Source organism: Pogonomyrmex barbatus, unplaced genomic scaffold, assembly GCF_055798465.1.
Source record: "Pogonomyrmex barbatus isolate J1 unplaced genomic scaffold, ASM5579846v1 scaffold7, whole genome shotgun sequence".
NCBI lineage: Eukaryota > Metazoa > Arthropoda > Insecta > Hymenoptera > Formicidae > Pogonomyrmex > Pogonomyrmex barbatus.
The window spans coordinates 5,630,928-5,646,716 of NW_028297171.1; the positions used below are offsets into that span (position 1 = coordinate 5,630,928).

Sequence of the window (15,789 nt, forward strand, 5' to 3'; positions counted from 1 at the left end):
TCACCACAGATAAAATCGGCCTACACATTTGCGCGAGCTATCATTTTTAATCGCGTTTATCTTACATAAGGAGAAAGTAGCGACCATGGACGTCTTCCCACAGACGAACGAGCTGGGATCTTACGTCTTATGTGATAGACGTAATCGGCGTTAAGCAGACGAAAATTAATTCATTATCGGTTCTGTCGCGTGTGTTGCTATATTCTCATTGTCATCATCATACGCATAGACAGTGTTAATTTGTAAATACAATTATTATACAACAAATCATTCAGCCGCCTGCATTTGCTACATTCTTGCAAAGTCTGCTCACAGCGATGAGGCAATGAAATCTGATGTTTAAACTTCGTTGATTCTATCCATTATATCATAAGAAGTTAATAGAATAAGAAAAAGAAAAACGTTTCTGAGACGTGTAAAGCTATTAATGAGAGAAATGCCAACACGATGGAAGCCCGCATTATGCCAATAGCTTAATCGCAGATATGATAGTAAATACAACTATTTTAATTTGCTTCGAATTTTCTTTAACGATTAAAAAGAGAATAATTCCGAAATAAAATGTTTGATAATTTTTTTCTCATATTTTTAATTTATTTTATTTTATTTTTATTTTACAAATCTTACTAATTACTTTATATCTTTTATTTACAATTATATTTATACAATTTCTCATTTAATTTTCTCTTGCTATTATAGGAAGTTAATTTTGCAAATAGATTCGAGATTAGTGCATGTGCGAATTAATTATTAGAGGAACATTATTCTTTCACAAGATGCTTGCAATGTCGCTTGAATCCACTAATGGATTTATAGCGTTATTGTCGCGAGTTTAATATCCGGACAGTCACCCGGATAGCGGGTGAAACCTCAGTGCGAAGCATCTCGTCGAGGTCATCGATGAGAGCCTCGGGAACGAGGTCGTCGCTCGGCGGCGATTAATGTCGCTCGCCTACCGAAGTCGAGTCTTCGTACTACTTCTTCTGGCGATCCGCGAAGAGTACACGTTGCACCGTTTCCAGCAAGTCGCATTTCTCTCGTCTTCCCTTTGGGAACTCGTCGTCAATCGTTGTCGTTGCCGTCGTGTAAAACGCCGCCTCGAAGGCGCTTTTACAACTTCGGTCGGTTTCCATAAACATGCAATTAGCGGTCTCCCGCGAACCTTTGTCTCCTGGGGAAGGTTTGGCCCCGTCTAATGGGCTTCTCCGGCGTTTAGCTAAGTTATGTGACGCTTTCGGGGAAACGACGTTGCCTCGTCTCGACGGGGAGAGGCTCGGAACGCGATTTCCTCGCGACCAGTCCGGTGACGACTCTGTCCCTTCCACCGCTGCCGCCGCGGACGTTGTAAATCGTAAACTAAGACGACAAACTCCGCGTCGTTTACGCGATTCAATGGCGCAAACCACGCACAACTGTCATACGCGAGAATGTAATCTCCTGAGATATCGTTGGATTTAATTGCGCGCGGGCACGAGTGGGGAGCGACGTCGCGCGGGATTACCACTCGAGAGGTTCGAGGGAAGGATGCGTTTCTAGCTCGCGGGCTTCCGTCGTGTAGAATCGTGCTCGCGCATAAGAAGACGTCTCTTTCCGTAGATCGTGAGATTAATAAGGCGTACACAGCACACGCTAATACCGCGGAATGCGCGTCGCGAATCTGGAATGCGGGGATTAAAAATGGGAGGAAACGCGACGGCCCGACGATTCTCCGACGATCTCAACATGATTCGATCTTGCTTTCCTGAATACTAATTATTACTGAAACGAGCGAAAGGGAGAAATACGTTAGGTATGCTCGTGATACAAACGCACGTGCGTTTCTCGTACAGGATGATGAAGACACGAAGGTGGGAGGAGGATGGGGAGAAGGGCGCATTAACATGTGGCGCACGTATCCCAAGCGAGAATTGATGCGTTTAGTAGAGATTCGATGGTGAACGCGTACGATTGATTGAATGGACGACGAGTTGCGATGCAGATAACTGTTCAATAAATGGCTTTTAAATTTTTTTTCCCCCATAGAATTTTTCGACTAACTGTCTTCAATCCAACATGATTTTAATGCACGTCTGTGTGTTTCCATATAATAGAATAATTCGCGAAGAATTATCCGCGGCAGATTATTAGAATTTACTTTTTTTCCAGTCAAAAAGTATTATTATCAAGTAAATTAAGAAAATAAAGATAAGATAATTCTAAAATTTTTAGAGGAGGATATTTTCAAAAATTTTTTAAAGCTGTTTTTATTGTGAAAAAAAAGAGAATAAATAATTTATTCGTCTTGTAATATTTCTCCAGATGAGAAATAGATTTTACAGAGAAAAAAATTAAAGATTTTATAAAAAGATTTTAGATTTTATATAAAGATTTTATATAAGATTTTAGAAAAATTATATTTGTAAGAATCATAAAAAAAATTTGCTCGTTTATCATGACAGTAATTATTCCTCGTATAATTTCAAAAACCTTTATTATAATAAATCTAAGTATTAACATAAATATCTCTGTAATATTCAAATAGATTCAATTATGAGCTTGCAAATTTGTTATAATATCAGCTTATTATTCACGACTATTTATGCTGCCTTCTATGGTCATCCCGTAGGATATGTGGACACGCTTGTGAAGAAGGAAAACCCACGTCGACGAGCAGACCACTCAAAGTTAATGTCATCCATGCGCCAGCACGAGTGTCCGTTAACGAGATGTAATCATTGTGCTCCGCAGACTGATTGATATTCAGAAGCGTCGTAAAGTCGATTTAATTATCACGATATTAGCGTTGGCATCTCGCGCTAGGGGCACGTTTACACGAACGTTCGATGAATTCATGATGGAGAACGTAGTTGGCGAACGCGCATCCCGTGTGAGACATATTATTACGTCGAGATCACACTTTTCGCATTTGTATTTTCTTTATATGCGCAAATATTCTGATCATCAAATCGGGAGGATTTCAGTTTTTCGAATTCTCGTATCTTCGAAATACGATACCAAATATCTCTTTTTTTCGATAAATTACACTTTTGCACACAGATACAAATCTTAACGCTTGTCAGCGTTAATCGATATTCTGTACGTTAACTGTGCTATTTTTTTACCATAAAAGGAAAAACACACTTGTGAAAGTTGTTTGGCGCTTTTCCTATCCGGCTCAATATGTGACTCAAAATAAATTATTCATGCCAGTAATTTGCGAGTGTTTCCTGTTGAAAGAGATTTATTCGATGCATGGGACATCGAAACAGGCCACCTAGCTGGTTCCCTAGACTGTGCTCTGAGTGCTCGACATTCTCACGAATTGTTATTTTTCTCAGGGGCGTGTACTGTCGCCATTCTCTCGAGTGACAACATTCTGGGAAAATTGCATAGCGGTCCTGGGATAATCATATTTTCGCAGGTCAGTGTAAACGAGGTCGAATACGATACATCATATATAAGAGACGGAAAAGAGTGCAAACAAATTAAATTTAATGCCGCGCAAATTTTGTAACGTGAATTGAAAACGAAAAGTTCTTCTAATAATAAATTTCCATTATCTCGTTTTAATATTATTAGAAGAAATAATATGTATGTGTAATATCTATGGGAGAACGGCGCGTTAGGCTTGTTTACTGTAATACTGTTATACCGTTGTAATAAAATTTAATATCAAGTTTGCGAACTTCAGGTTAAACGAAGCTAATAGGCGTAAGATTATCGGGCGGCTATCTCTCGCGGTGCACTGCCTATTTCTTGCCGCACTTTCAATTGCGGCGTGCACATGTAGCTCAGTCGGGATTCCGGAAATGGCGAGCCTAATTTACACGCTGGCTTAACTCGACGCGTCGATCGATCGCGAGCGTGAGTTAATTATTAATTGACGCGCCAACATGCTCGTGTAAATGACGATTACGCCGAGATCTCCGAGCCGATTCCGCATTCCATGCGATTCACAAATACCTTTCTGAATTGTTAAAAAAAAAGAATGGTTTTAGATTTACAAAGAGACTTTAAGACTGTTTAACGAATACGTGTAAAAGAGAAGAAAATGGAATGCCTGGAATATCTTATATTTTAATTAATTTTAATCGACTTAAAAAAATAAAAATAATGAAGTTTAACTAATTATTAAATTAAATTTTAAAAGCAAAATTATTTAATTAAATTTCATTTAGTTTAATTTAACAAAAAAACAAAACTTTTTGTCTATATTTTTGTCTATATTTTTAGGGGTAAGATATGATTGAGACATATGGCCCTCTTATTTAATAACACGAAACACGCAAGATAAATTACCGTTTCACGAATAGTCGACGGTGGGGATGCATCAGGTGGGTGAAAGAATTGCCGGAAGTGCAAATAGCGCATCTCTTGCTTGCGCGAGGTCAAAGTTCGCGCGAATCGCGCTGACCTACTGCTTCGAGGGCTGCAAACGCCATAAACACTTCGTGCAGCCGTTATCGTTTAGTTCATCGCGTGAATCTCTCGGTATCAGAAACGACTGCGACTTCGGATTGCAATGGAATGGCAACTGTTGGAAAATGCAACGACTTAATTTCTCGTTTGTTACTTTATTGAAATATCTCAGCTCTTGACATGCGAGTTGTCTCGTTAGCAGCATTCTTTCTATAAGATTGTCACAGATTTTACCGTATAATACCGTCATTATTTTATATTATTTTCTGCTGACTTTACACTTTGCACTTTTTCGCATTATCTCACCCTTTGAATTTTATCGGGGAGAAATTTTGCACAAGCAAAAGCTAATTATCGAAGATTGATCACCGACGACGAACGCGAACATCTAAGCGAATAAATATCTGGGAAAATTCATAGCTTTGACACTGATGAATGATTTTAGCCCATGATGTCATAATTGCAAGAGAAATGTTTCCTAGTTTTACACCGACGATTAACGTCTCTTCCGCGAATCGCGGTTGCCGGCGTGCGAACCATGAAAAAGCCTCGTTACGGTAAGTCTCGTTGAGGCCTCAAGTTTCGAGTTTGTTCTGAGCACCCTTGAATTTTTACACGTTTGTTAGAATATCTGCTGGCTCAATCAAAATATTCTGATAGCGGAAATTTCACCTCACTGGTATGTTGATTCCAACAGAATTTCACTAAGTTTTTCGAATCACTAGATTTCGTTGGCTGCACTCGGTGCATGTTCATGGCCGAGTCGCGCTAATTTGTATTCCCATAATCTGTACCGTGTTTCACCTCTGTAACCTCTCATCCCTGTTACATACATTGCTCTCTTCGCTCCCCCTAAGCACGCGTTTTACAAAAGTGATGCTAGTGCGACCTCCACGTTCTCAACTCGGGATACCGGTCCATCCGATACCCCAGTACTTCCTCGTTTCTGCGAGATCGTTTGCGAGATCTTAAGACTACTCGACACGCAAGCGACAAAGACAAAGATTCCAGTGCAGACATCAATGTAAATATAGATAATATAACGATTAAAATGTGGACTCTATGGGTAAATATGAAGAAATCGACGATTTGCGAAGAAAGTCTGAAGGAAATTTTGCAATATCGCTAAAAATTACTTTGTAATAATAAAAATCCCACGACATTTTGGCAGACATATTACATATACACAATTGCAAAATCTCTTTATCTCTTAAATAAGGATCAATTCGCGTTGTAAATATTATATGTGGATATTCTACCTAAGACTGTTAATTCAAGATTGATCGCGTTGGCATTTTCCTGGTAAGAAAATTAACGCGGTTGCACAGCATTGACGGCATTTTAACTGTGAGATATCTGATACGCGATCTCTATGTTGTTGACTCGGGATACCGGTCCATTCGGTGCTTCGAGTACTCAAGTACTTCCTTATATCTACTGCGCGCGTCACGTGTACGACCTGATCGTTACATAGTATCGCCGTGTTATCAGACTTGCCACGCGTCGTTGTTTCTACTCCATGGAAAAGTAAGGAAAGCAAGGAAAAGTAATGCCGTGTTTATATAAGATCTAATGATTTGAAATTAAATTACGATCAAGTTGTAAAAAAATGACTGTTTATTCTAGGTAGAAAAGAATTTGATTACTACTTTGTGTAGTGATGGCTATTCTTCTTGTAATCTGTATTAATTTTGCATTATAACAATTATAAAATAGTAGATTTGGCTTTAATGTATATAGGGCGGTTTGCAATTTATAAGAGTTAATATAAAACAAAACTTATATAATTTAACTTATATAATTTTTTTAATTTTAAATTTTTATATCTTTCTGTTAAATATCTGCATAAAATTGGAACCATACACACATACGTTTATTAAAATAAAATCTATATTAAAATATTTTATATTTTTTAGCTGCACAAAAGTTTAAGTTTACGAAGTGATTATAGAATCAATTTTTTTTTTATAAACAAATAGCTGTTTTGCCATATCTTCATAAAAAAAACTTGTTTTAAATTTCTCTTAAAATACGAATTATATTATTTAATCTATTCTTCCAATATAAAAAAATTTTCGAATTTATCCCTTTGACAATGCTCTTAACAATTAATCATTAACTAATTAGGAAGAGGGAGGGCAGATTCCAGCTAGGATTCGTTTTGCGAACGACAATCAGCTTCTCGAAGCGCGGATCTCGAGGCGATTTCCGTGCGGCGTCTATTAGCGATCTAACGAAGATCATGGCGCGATCAGGAAGCGTATTACACCTCGTTACACACGCACACACTCACGTGCATCGAGTTAAGGCCGGTCCCCGTGATCGCGGAGCACGCGACGATCCAGGAAACGCCGGCAGGCGGGATAATGTGGACGACACAAGGGGCCCTTAACAAGCTTGGACGAGAGGCACATGCGCGAACGCAATGCTGCACCCAACTAGGCTGACTTTCCGAGACCGCCCGCATTGACGACGAGAAGGGAAAGGAAGAGAGAAAGATAAAGAGAAAGGGAGGAAGGGGGGATAATAAGAAACATATACCTCGCACTGCTATAATGAGAAATATGGCGCGACCGCTAACGCACCGGCCCGAGCTCGGACTTTTTGTCGCGGTGCACAGTCTCCTTTCGTTTTAGAGCATCACTACTTTAATTATTTTTGAATGACAGAACCTGATTGCTAAAAAAAATTGCTAGTATATAAATATACACATTATTAAATGGTGTTGAAAGTAATTCTGAAACGTTGGCGGTAAAATAATTAAAAATAATTATTTTTTAAAAAGATAAGAAAATTTTTCGATATGAAAATTAATAATAAAATATAAAAAATTAAATTTCCTAAATAAAAAATTTTTATTAATAATGTATTGTTGTTCATATATTCAAAATATTCTTAGATTTTGGGAATATCGTACTGAATAAAGTACGCATTTTTGTTACTCGTCAAGAAAATAAATAGATTAGAGTTTATCGATCATAGGCGTTGACATTTACAATTTTCTCGATCGAGATATATTCTTTGGTAATAGTATAGAAAAAAATATTCTCAATATTCTCAAAAATACTTGAAATATTAATTGATGCATTGTTATATATTTTACTCTTTACATTTAAAGATCTAATTAAGAATATGTAATTATTTATTTAGCTTGTGTTAAAATTATAATCATAAAAATATTCCATAAAAATTGAATAATCTTTTATGGATAAATATTTTTACTGCAAGTGCAGAATCAATTCATTAACTTTTTTTTTTTTAATCAAGAAAATATCGATGGAAACTGATACTTTCAAATTACAAAAAGGTTTCAACAAATGAAATCTTTTTTGCGAATTAAGTTTCAGGCATATAAATAAATTTGATATATATGTTAAAAATTATGGTTTTTTTTGCATACGCAGCATATATAATATATAGAACTGTCTTAGCAAACATCGACTATGAAATAATGTAAGATCCAAGTCGATCCTCCTGAAATAATTACTGTGATTTAATTGCCACTAATTTTGTTCGTAAAACGTACATTATTGCAGTACGATAGACTACTTATGAATGCTTTTAAAAATGATCGAATTGTCAATATAGACAAGAGATATCGAAGATACAAATTAATTTCGATCGCCGCGTTGGCGATATACGGAAAACGGAAACGCTCGTAACTTGCGACGGTTCGCTGCGTTTAGTTTTATCTGCCATGTTTATCCTGTACTTCGCTATGATAGTATGTGTGGCATATTAAGTTGCTTTCCTGAAACTACGCATAAACAAGATAGAAGCCCGCGATTTCCGTACCATACACACACACACACACACACACACACACACACACACACACACACACACACACACACACACACACACACACACACACACACACACACACACACACACACACACACACACACACACACACACACACACACACACACACACACACACACACACACACACACACACACACACACACACACACACACACACACACACACACACACACACACACACACACACACACACACACACACACACACACACACACACACACACACACACACACACACACACTGCTTTTAGTGTACTACGTGACCTAGCGTAATATAGTGACCGCGCGATTCAGCAACACGGAGGCTTAACAGATCAGTTGTGCAATTTCTGCTGGTAGTAATTTTTAACTCCTTTAAATCCCATGAGGGGATTCATTTCATAAATTATATCGTGGAAATGAAAGGAACCAAAGAAATAAAAGTAAAAAGAAGTATTTCAATTAATTCCTAATAGATTTCATTTTTATTAAGATAATAAGTGTCACGATATTAATCTTTCTATTTTAAACATTAATTTCTGACGACTTTAAATAATAATTTCTCTGACAAACTTTTATATATATATATATCCGCTAAAACACTTGAAAATATATTTGTACATACATTCTTCGCGGTGGAAGGCTTCAGTATGTTAAAGATGTAGCGAAGGTGTTGGGAACTTAGCGGGATGTAATGCTTACTTTGCGTAGAGTAAGAGAGGGATCATTAATACAATTAATAATTAGCTAGTAATGGAGGAATGGTTGAGTCCTGCGTATGCACACACCATTACCGTTACAATCCCACATATCGCATTAAGAGAATTGCGAGAGATAGCGAAGGCGCACGTCCTTCAATAAAATTGTCTCCCCACGGATCCAAGATGATGACGGCTTATAGACCCCGACGATGTCAAGGTCACCGAAACCACTGTCATCTTCTCCGTGGGAAATAATTTAAAATTATTGTTACGCGATCGATGGCAGATTAACCATGATTAATACCGACATTGATATTAGATAACACGCAAGGTAAAAAAAAAAAAGAAATAAACGGATCGATCGCATAGCGTAACGATTATTTCGTGCCGTTAGTTTGCGGCAGGATTTACTAATTAAGTGTTACTCATCGATATCGAGGAAATTGCAGAAGTTAGACACAAGTTAGGCGTATTACATAGCTCGTAGCGCCATGACGCTGCTTGACGTCTCGGCTTTTGTCGATCGCGCAGTTCATTCATATTCAAGAAATCTGAGAATTTCTCTTGTTTAAAATAAAATGATGCAAGGAAACATAAATTCATTAAACATTACAAGCAGACTGATATATTTGACAAAGAGTTAGAGAGTTACATTTTTTTTAGCTATTATCAATTTGATCGCTGCGTGATAAATTTTATGTATTCATTACATTCAAGGATACATTAATTAATGACACATTAATTATAAATGATGTCGCCGTAGCGAATAGGAATTTATAAAGTCTAGCGATAAAAAGTTGACTTGGAAACATCAGAAAGAGATCTGCAGAAGTGAAAAATCGAGCGGGAGGAATCTCAGATGCGCGTGATCTTAATTAAACTCGTTGACAGTACCGAAATTTGTTGTGTCTCCCATCTCTGCGAGATTAAGCGATGATGCTGTGTCGCGCATCAGCGGTATTTCGCACGGCCGCATGCGTAATTTCCCGGCCAGGCCGCTTCTTGGAAGTGACCGTCGAGAGTCGAGATCGCCGGTGAAGAAGCCAGCAAGAGAGCAAGAGAGGAGTCGTCGCGAATAATTTCCACAATCTGGGATCGCTCTCTAGGGCCGTAATTTTTTTTTCTGGGATACAAGACATCGCGGCATCGCGAGGTAAAATCATTTTGCGCCATCTCTCTCGGCTCTCTTGTCTTTCTTTCTCCGTCTTTTTCTCGACTGACTTTTTGTGCACTTTTATAGTGGCAACGTACATTAAATTCTGCCCGCGTATGCACGCTCGTATCGTGAATCGTACCGGAAGATCGTCCTTGCGAAAATGTCCCGTAGCGTAAACTCCACATTTTATCAGATTTTAATTCCACAAACGGTACTCTTGGACCTCACGCACCTGAATCCTCGCGATGTACTGTTAAACGAAATTTGAAGGGTCCGTTTTATCGGAACTCACCGTTTAATTTCAAAAGCTTATATGATTCCACATTTTCGATTTAAATATATAAATTCTAGGCCAATTGTAAATCTAAATTTTACATTCCTGTTTAATTATATATTATAATTTAATAAAATACAATTTGATTGAATGGAACTGTAATAATTTTTTCGTCAGTGTATTGTTGAACGTAATTAAAAATTCTTTAATACATTTCATAGACTTATCACCTTATCTATTCGAGACGATTCGAGATTTCAATGTCTGCACAGTTAAATTAATTATATATACATTTTAAAAAATATCTTTTTAATTATATCGCTCGGAATTATTATATCGCTTTTGCAAAGCCGATTTATTTTTTCAACCTAAAAAATCAAGCAGCGCCATTTCTCTCGATTTCTCTCGCTCCGCTACATATGCAGGATATGTCGCAGTTTGTATGGTGTGATATTGCCTGGACTCACCAATCCTCTTCACGTGGACGTCTCGATTGAAGGAGACGCTCCTCTCGGCGGGCTTCCACTCGGAGTCGGAAGCCCCGGGCGCAATGGGGGGTAGCAAATGTGAGCCGGGAGGGTTGCAGCCTTCTCCGCCTCCTAGCAATTCCGAGCGCTGTATCGTGAGCATCTTGCCTTTCCACCTTTTCTCCCGATCATGCCACACGACCGGCCAGGAACACCTTTCCCCCGTTTCGTTCGCCCCAACCCGCGTCTCGTGCTTGTATTTAAACTTTTACCACCCTACTCTACAGCGTTCTTACCCCCGCTCTTATCTTTCCTTTTCCCCTTTTCTGCTCTCACGAGCACACCCGTAGACCCGATCACCGACCTGTAAGCCAAGCAAAGCTGCCCTTTTAATATCTAAGATAATGTTATCGATAGATATTTACGAGTTTAATCCCCTCTTTATTCGATGATTAGTTCGAAACCATTTGTTCGTTCGATCGAAAGCATGAGAGTTTGTTTGGATATTTACTTTAATAGGATTTTTTGAAAAAAAAAAAAAATAAATATTATCACAATATTAATTATAGACGATTAATAAACGTGTAATAATATAAATTGTGTAAATTGATAGGGGGTGTCGATTGTAACAAGCTCTTCTAAACTTACTCCGTTTTCCAAACAAACAATCGGCTGAATTGTTCCTCAGTTGTCATGAGAGTGCAGTTTACGTTTGAGAATGCGCGCTTTTTCTGTACACATGATATTTCTACGAGCGCCCGTGCGTGCCCGTATACGTGCGCGTATTGCATGCGTGAAAAACGTGAGAGAAAGAGAAGTGATAGCATCGTGCGTTCCCCCGGCGACGTGTCTATACTAGCGCATGCCAACTGTAGGTAGATGATGATAAACGCAACGAGTGATAATGGTTCTCTTTGTCGTCATGCAGGCAGATAGGATACTCGAGATACGTGCAACGATATAATGACAGTGACAGGGATGACGGTGACGGCGCATAATATCGGCAATGGATTCGCCGATGAGAGCTTTGCTAATAGGGGCGATTGTGCGATAAGGCCGCGGTCGTAGCTTTTTCCTTACATCCGTCCGCATTAAGCGTTATCGTAATTACGGCCCGTAATCCGCAGGATTCTGGACGTAACTCCGTGGTTTGCCTATCGATGCTACAATCTAAACGCAACGACACCTAATTTAAATTTCATAGAGGCTGAGGAGCTTCAAAGCGTCATGTCGCCGGCTCGAGGCAATGAGATACGAAACTCGACTCGACTTTAATTAATTCCTGATACGGCGCGAATAAATTGTTCATTTTCATTTTTGTCATATTTCGTGTTTTGTCATTGAATATTTATTCTATGTACGAGAAGAACAGTATTCAGTTATATGAAAATATTGCTTCGTATATATACACTCTTGTATCATAATACTTCTAAATTTAAAGTATTTTTTTTAATTGAAGAAAAATATCTTGAATTTAGAGGCATTATACACGATATAATTAAGATTAAGAATGTAGCCTATTTTTTCTTATTAATTATTCAATTTATCGTAAGTGTTCACAAAGTAACAAACAACAGTGAGCAATTTGTTAGTCTTCAACTTTTATATCCAAGTCTATTTCCATCGCTTAAAATATAAAGTTCTCAAAAATAATTACAGTCATAACATTTTGTAAAAAAATTAATCAAATACACGCAATAGAATTTTTTTCTTCGAAATAAAAACAAGAGGCTCACAATCCGAAATATAATAAAACTAAGGGATCCCAATCGTAACTAATTAAAATAATAATTACGCTCTGATAATCAATTGCCGTGAGACGTTATTTGTTTTCATGAATTTAAATCGATAAGACAATTAATCTCATCGCACTGTGTAGAAGCAAAACGGTTGGACATGGTCACCTGGATAAAAACGATTCTAAAAATACCGCTGACGATGATCATTCGGACGACACTCAAGCGGAAGCGTCGGGACTGCTCATTATCATTATAAGCGTTTTATTTCACTAGATGTTTTTCGCGCTATCGTGTAAAAACAACATCCTCTTTTTTTCGAAAAGTCGGCCTTCGTCGCGATCCTTTTACTGCGCGAAGTGGTTTCGACATTGCGACGCGTGCAACTAATGCACACATTCTATGCTTCGAAATTCGTCATTATCGATGATCAGTGCATAGATTCAATTTGAAAATTTAAATTCACTGTATCTTTTAAAAATCTCTCGAAGTTTTTTATCTTTAAAACAATAGATTTTTTTTGTTATGCTTTAGATATAATTAAAAGCTTTACGAATTGATTTTAATAAGAAGCTGTCCTATTTTGAGACACATATCTAATCTATCACACACACACACACACACACACACACACATACAATCACACGCGGCAGAAGCTCTTTGAAAAAATCGCTGAAAGGAATTAACATTCATCGTGCGTTTTTGTCCACTCACGATCAGGCTACCTGCCCTTGAAACAAATAAAGGTGACCCTTCACGCGCGCGTACACGTCCATCTCTCAAGGCCATCTGACAGAATGACACGTTGTCTTGACAAGTCCTCCTCGCACACGTGACACGTGGGGGCGAGCCGTCACTCAACGACTTTATTAGCCCCGAGAGAACGCGAGGAAAAGAGAGCGGACTTCAAATGAGACAATTCGCATGAACCCGATCCAGGGATTAAGATACTCTCGGGAGGCTCGGTAGCCATATTTGGCAAAGAGGTCCTCAGAGGTCCCCAGGCTGTACCCCGTGGGGATCCTCTATAAAAACCGATGTTAATATATTTTTTTTCAGATTCGAGAAGTTTACGACGAGATTCCCTCGCGCATCGACTCCCACGCGCCTTCTACTAGTCGCCCTAATCGCGCGCAGAAACGCCCGATTCGATCCGGAGGGGGCAAAAAGAAATCGGCGATGGGCGCAGGTTTCGACTGGACCGCATCTAATGTACGAGAAGACCCTCTAATGCGTCCTTCTTTACCCGCCACGGCGTTGGATAACAGTAAAACGAAGGATAAGAATATGTTGCTAAGTGCAGCGATACGACATGGCTATATTGTCGCGATTTTAATTTCATCCTATGCATTCCACGACATATATTTTTTTTTTTTTCTTACGAGGAGAGGTCGGAAATTAAGATAGTTGACGGGTAAGCGAAGAAAATTACGTCGAGTTATGCGAGAACAACATCGTATCGCACTTTTCGTAAAAATGCTTTTAAAATATGTTCGAGATGGTATCTTACGTTATTTTTTAATGTATATAATATTTTATTGTATATTTAATGTATATAATATTTTATTGCTGCATAAAGATAATAATATTATGTCACATTATTTTATAAATTTTATAGTATCTTTGTAATGAGAATTTGTATTTTTTAAATACATAAAAAATGAATCAAAAATTTAATTTACTTCTTTAATGTTATATCAGTAGCGAAAATTTTATAATCTCGTCGGACATGTTGACACACGCATGATATGTAGGATTCGCTAATACATGTTATTTGCTGCTTCCTGATGTTGCATAACAGCGCGAGCAGAAATAATAAAAATGTAGCTTCTCTTCTGTCGGATTATGTGACAACGCTCACGTTCTATATAAATTCTGTGGTAATTTCACGTTGCGATGTCCTCGTCCTTAGGTCATTAGCGGCGGCGAGGTCCGGACAAAAGCGCGATCAAATTCCTTCTCTCTCGCACGTTAGAATCAGAAATCTTCACGAAGCGGTGAGACAAAAGTAAAAAAAATCAGAGAGAATATTAAAAGGGCGAGGTCGTGTTCCCGTACCGTTCCAAATGTTTTTCTCTAACGGTGTCGCGCCCGTCTTTGAAATATTTCACATTCGTTACGAGGCAACGGTGCGAAAATCGGCGTCGCGCCGGCAATAAAACCACATCAAGCTCGGGTTATACGACACTATTTTTTCTAGCCCTATAACGCGCGCGTTCGCGGATATCGCGACGTAATAAACACTCCCGTTTCACGCGCAAAACGTTTAGCACCTTCCTCATTGATTTTTATTGACGTGGCGTGTAGAAACCCGATAATAAAATCGGAGGTAACGTCCGTCCCCGTATTCAGATGCCGAAGGATCCGTCGGAGGTGCGAAGCCTCGCAATCGCAGGTCGCAATCCAATCGCTGTTAGAAAATTACTGCTGGATTATAGAGCACGAGAGAATCCAAATGGAGAGACAATCATAGATGGTTTATACACGGTGCTGTAAGAACTCCACGTAATTTTCCCATAGCAGCTTCCACATAGCTTAATGATAAGTTTAAAACTCAGACTTCTGGAGTTGTATTTTCTACACGAGATTTTTATCCGCATAAGTCTTAGGAAAAAAATCTCTATGTACTAATAAAATATTAATATAATAATTGTCTATACTATATTAATACTAATATATCTCTATATAGTTAAAGTTTCATATATATAAAAGATTCTATTTTAATATTTTTAATAATTAAATAATTAGATATTTTTCATATTGACAATTTTTTTCCTCATTAGTCTGTTAAAAAATTTCTGAGCTATTTTCTATTTTCACGTACTTTTTATCTGCATTACAAGACTTTGATTAAATTATCCTTAATCCTTCACAATCCTCTGCTGATAAATTTTCTTAAATTAATCAAGAGTAATTATTTTTCACACCAATTTGAACGTAAAAATTACGATTGTTTCTTCTCGGGCCGCTCGTTGAACACGCTTGTTCACGAAAACAAGTTGATGAGGCTCGTTACCTTTTCGTCTGGCGAAGCGATGCGTTTCACAGTTAATATCGTCAGACTGCCCAATAAATTTGCGCGGTCGTCGTATAGTCGTCGTATAATCGTCGTATACCGAAAAAAAAAAAAGATACGCCCGTACTTTCGACTGGGTGCTCATTACGAGCGCCACGGCATTTCCGCGTGCGAATCCGACGCTTACTTTTCTCAACAACTGTTCTCGCAAATCCGAAACTCGCCTTTCGTTCCTA

The 15,789-nt window shown here is 38.2% G+C and overlaps 2 protein-coding genes across 5 annotated transcripts in view; one reads left to right on the plus strand and one right to left on the minus strand.

The window, feature by feature from the left end:
• The window catches only part of blo (bloated), a 110,345-nt gene that overhangs the window by 89,044 nt on the left and 5,512 nt on the right, over positions 1 to 15,789 (minus strand). The window contains exon 2 of one of the 2 annotated variants that reach the window (XM_011646877.2): positions 10,802 to 11,165. The exons of the other annotated variant lie outside the window; for it this stretch is intronic. Within the exon in view, the coding sequence (XP_011645179.2) occupies positions 10,802 to 10,964 (163 nt within the window). The 5' untranslated portion in view covers positions 10,965 to 11,165. The remainder of the gene's footprint in view (positions 1 to 10,801; positions 11,166 to 15,789) is intronic. 2 annotated transcript variants of the gene reach the window in all.
• LOC148934950 (uncharacterized) overlaps positions 1 to 15,789 on the plus strand; it is a 145,962-nt gene that overhangs the window by 47,960 nt on the left and 82,213 nt on the right. The window contains exon 3 of one of the 3 annotated variants that reach the window (XM_089082996.1): positions 13,597 to 14,265. The exons of the other annotated variants lie outside the window; for them this stretch is intronic. Coding sequence (XP_088939122.1) covers positions 13,597 to 13,768 — 172 coding nt within the window. The 3' untranslated portion in view covers positions 13,769 to 14,265. Of the gene's footprint in view, positions 1 to 13,596; positions 14,266 to 15,789 lie in introns of those variants that run through there. 3 annotated transcript variants of the gene reach the window in all.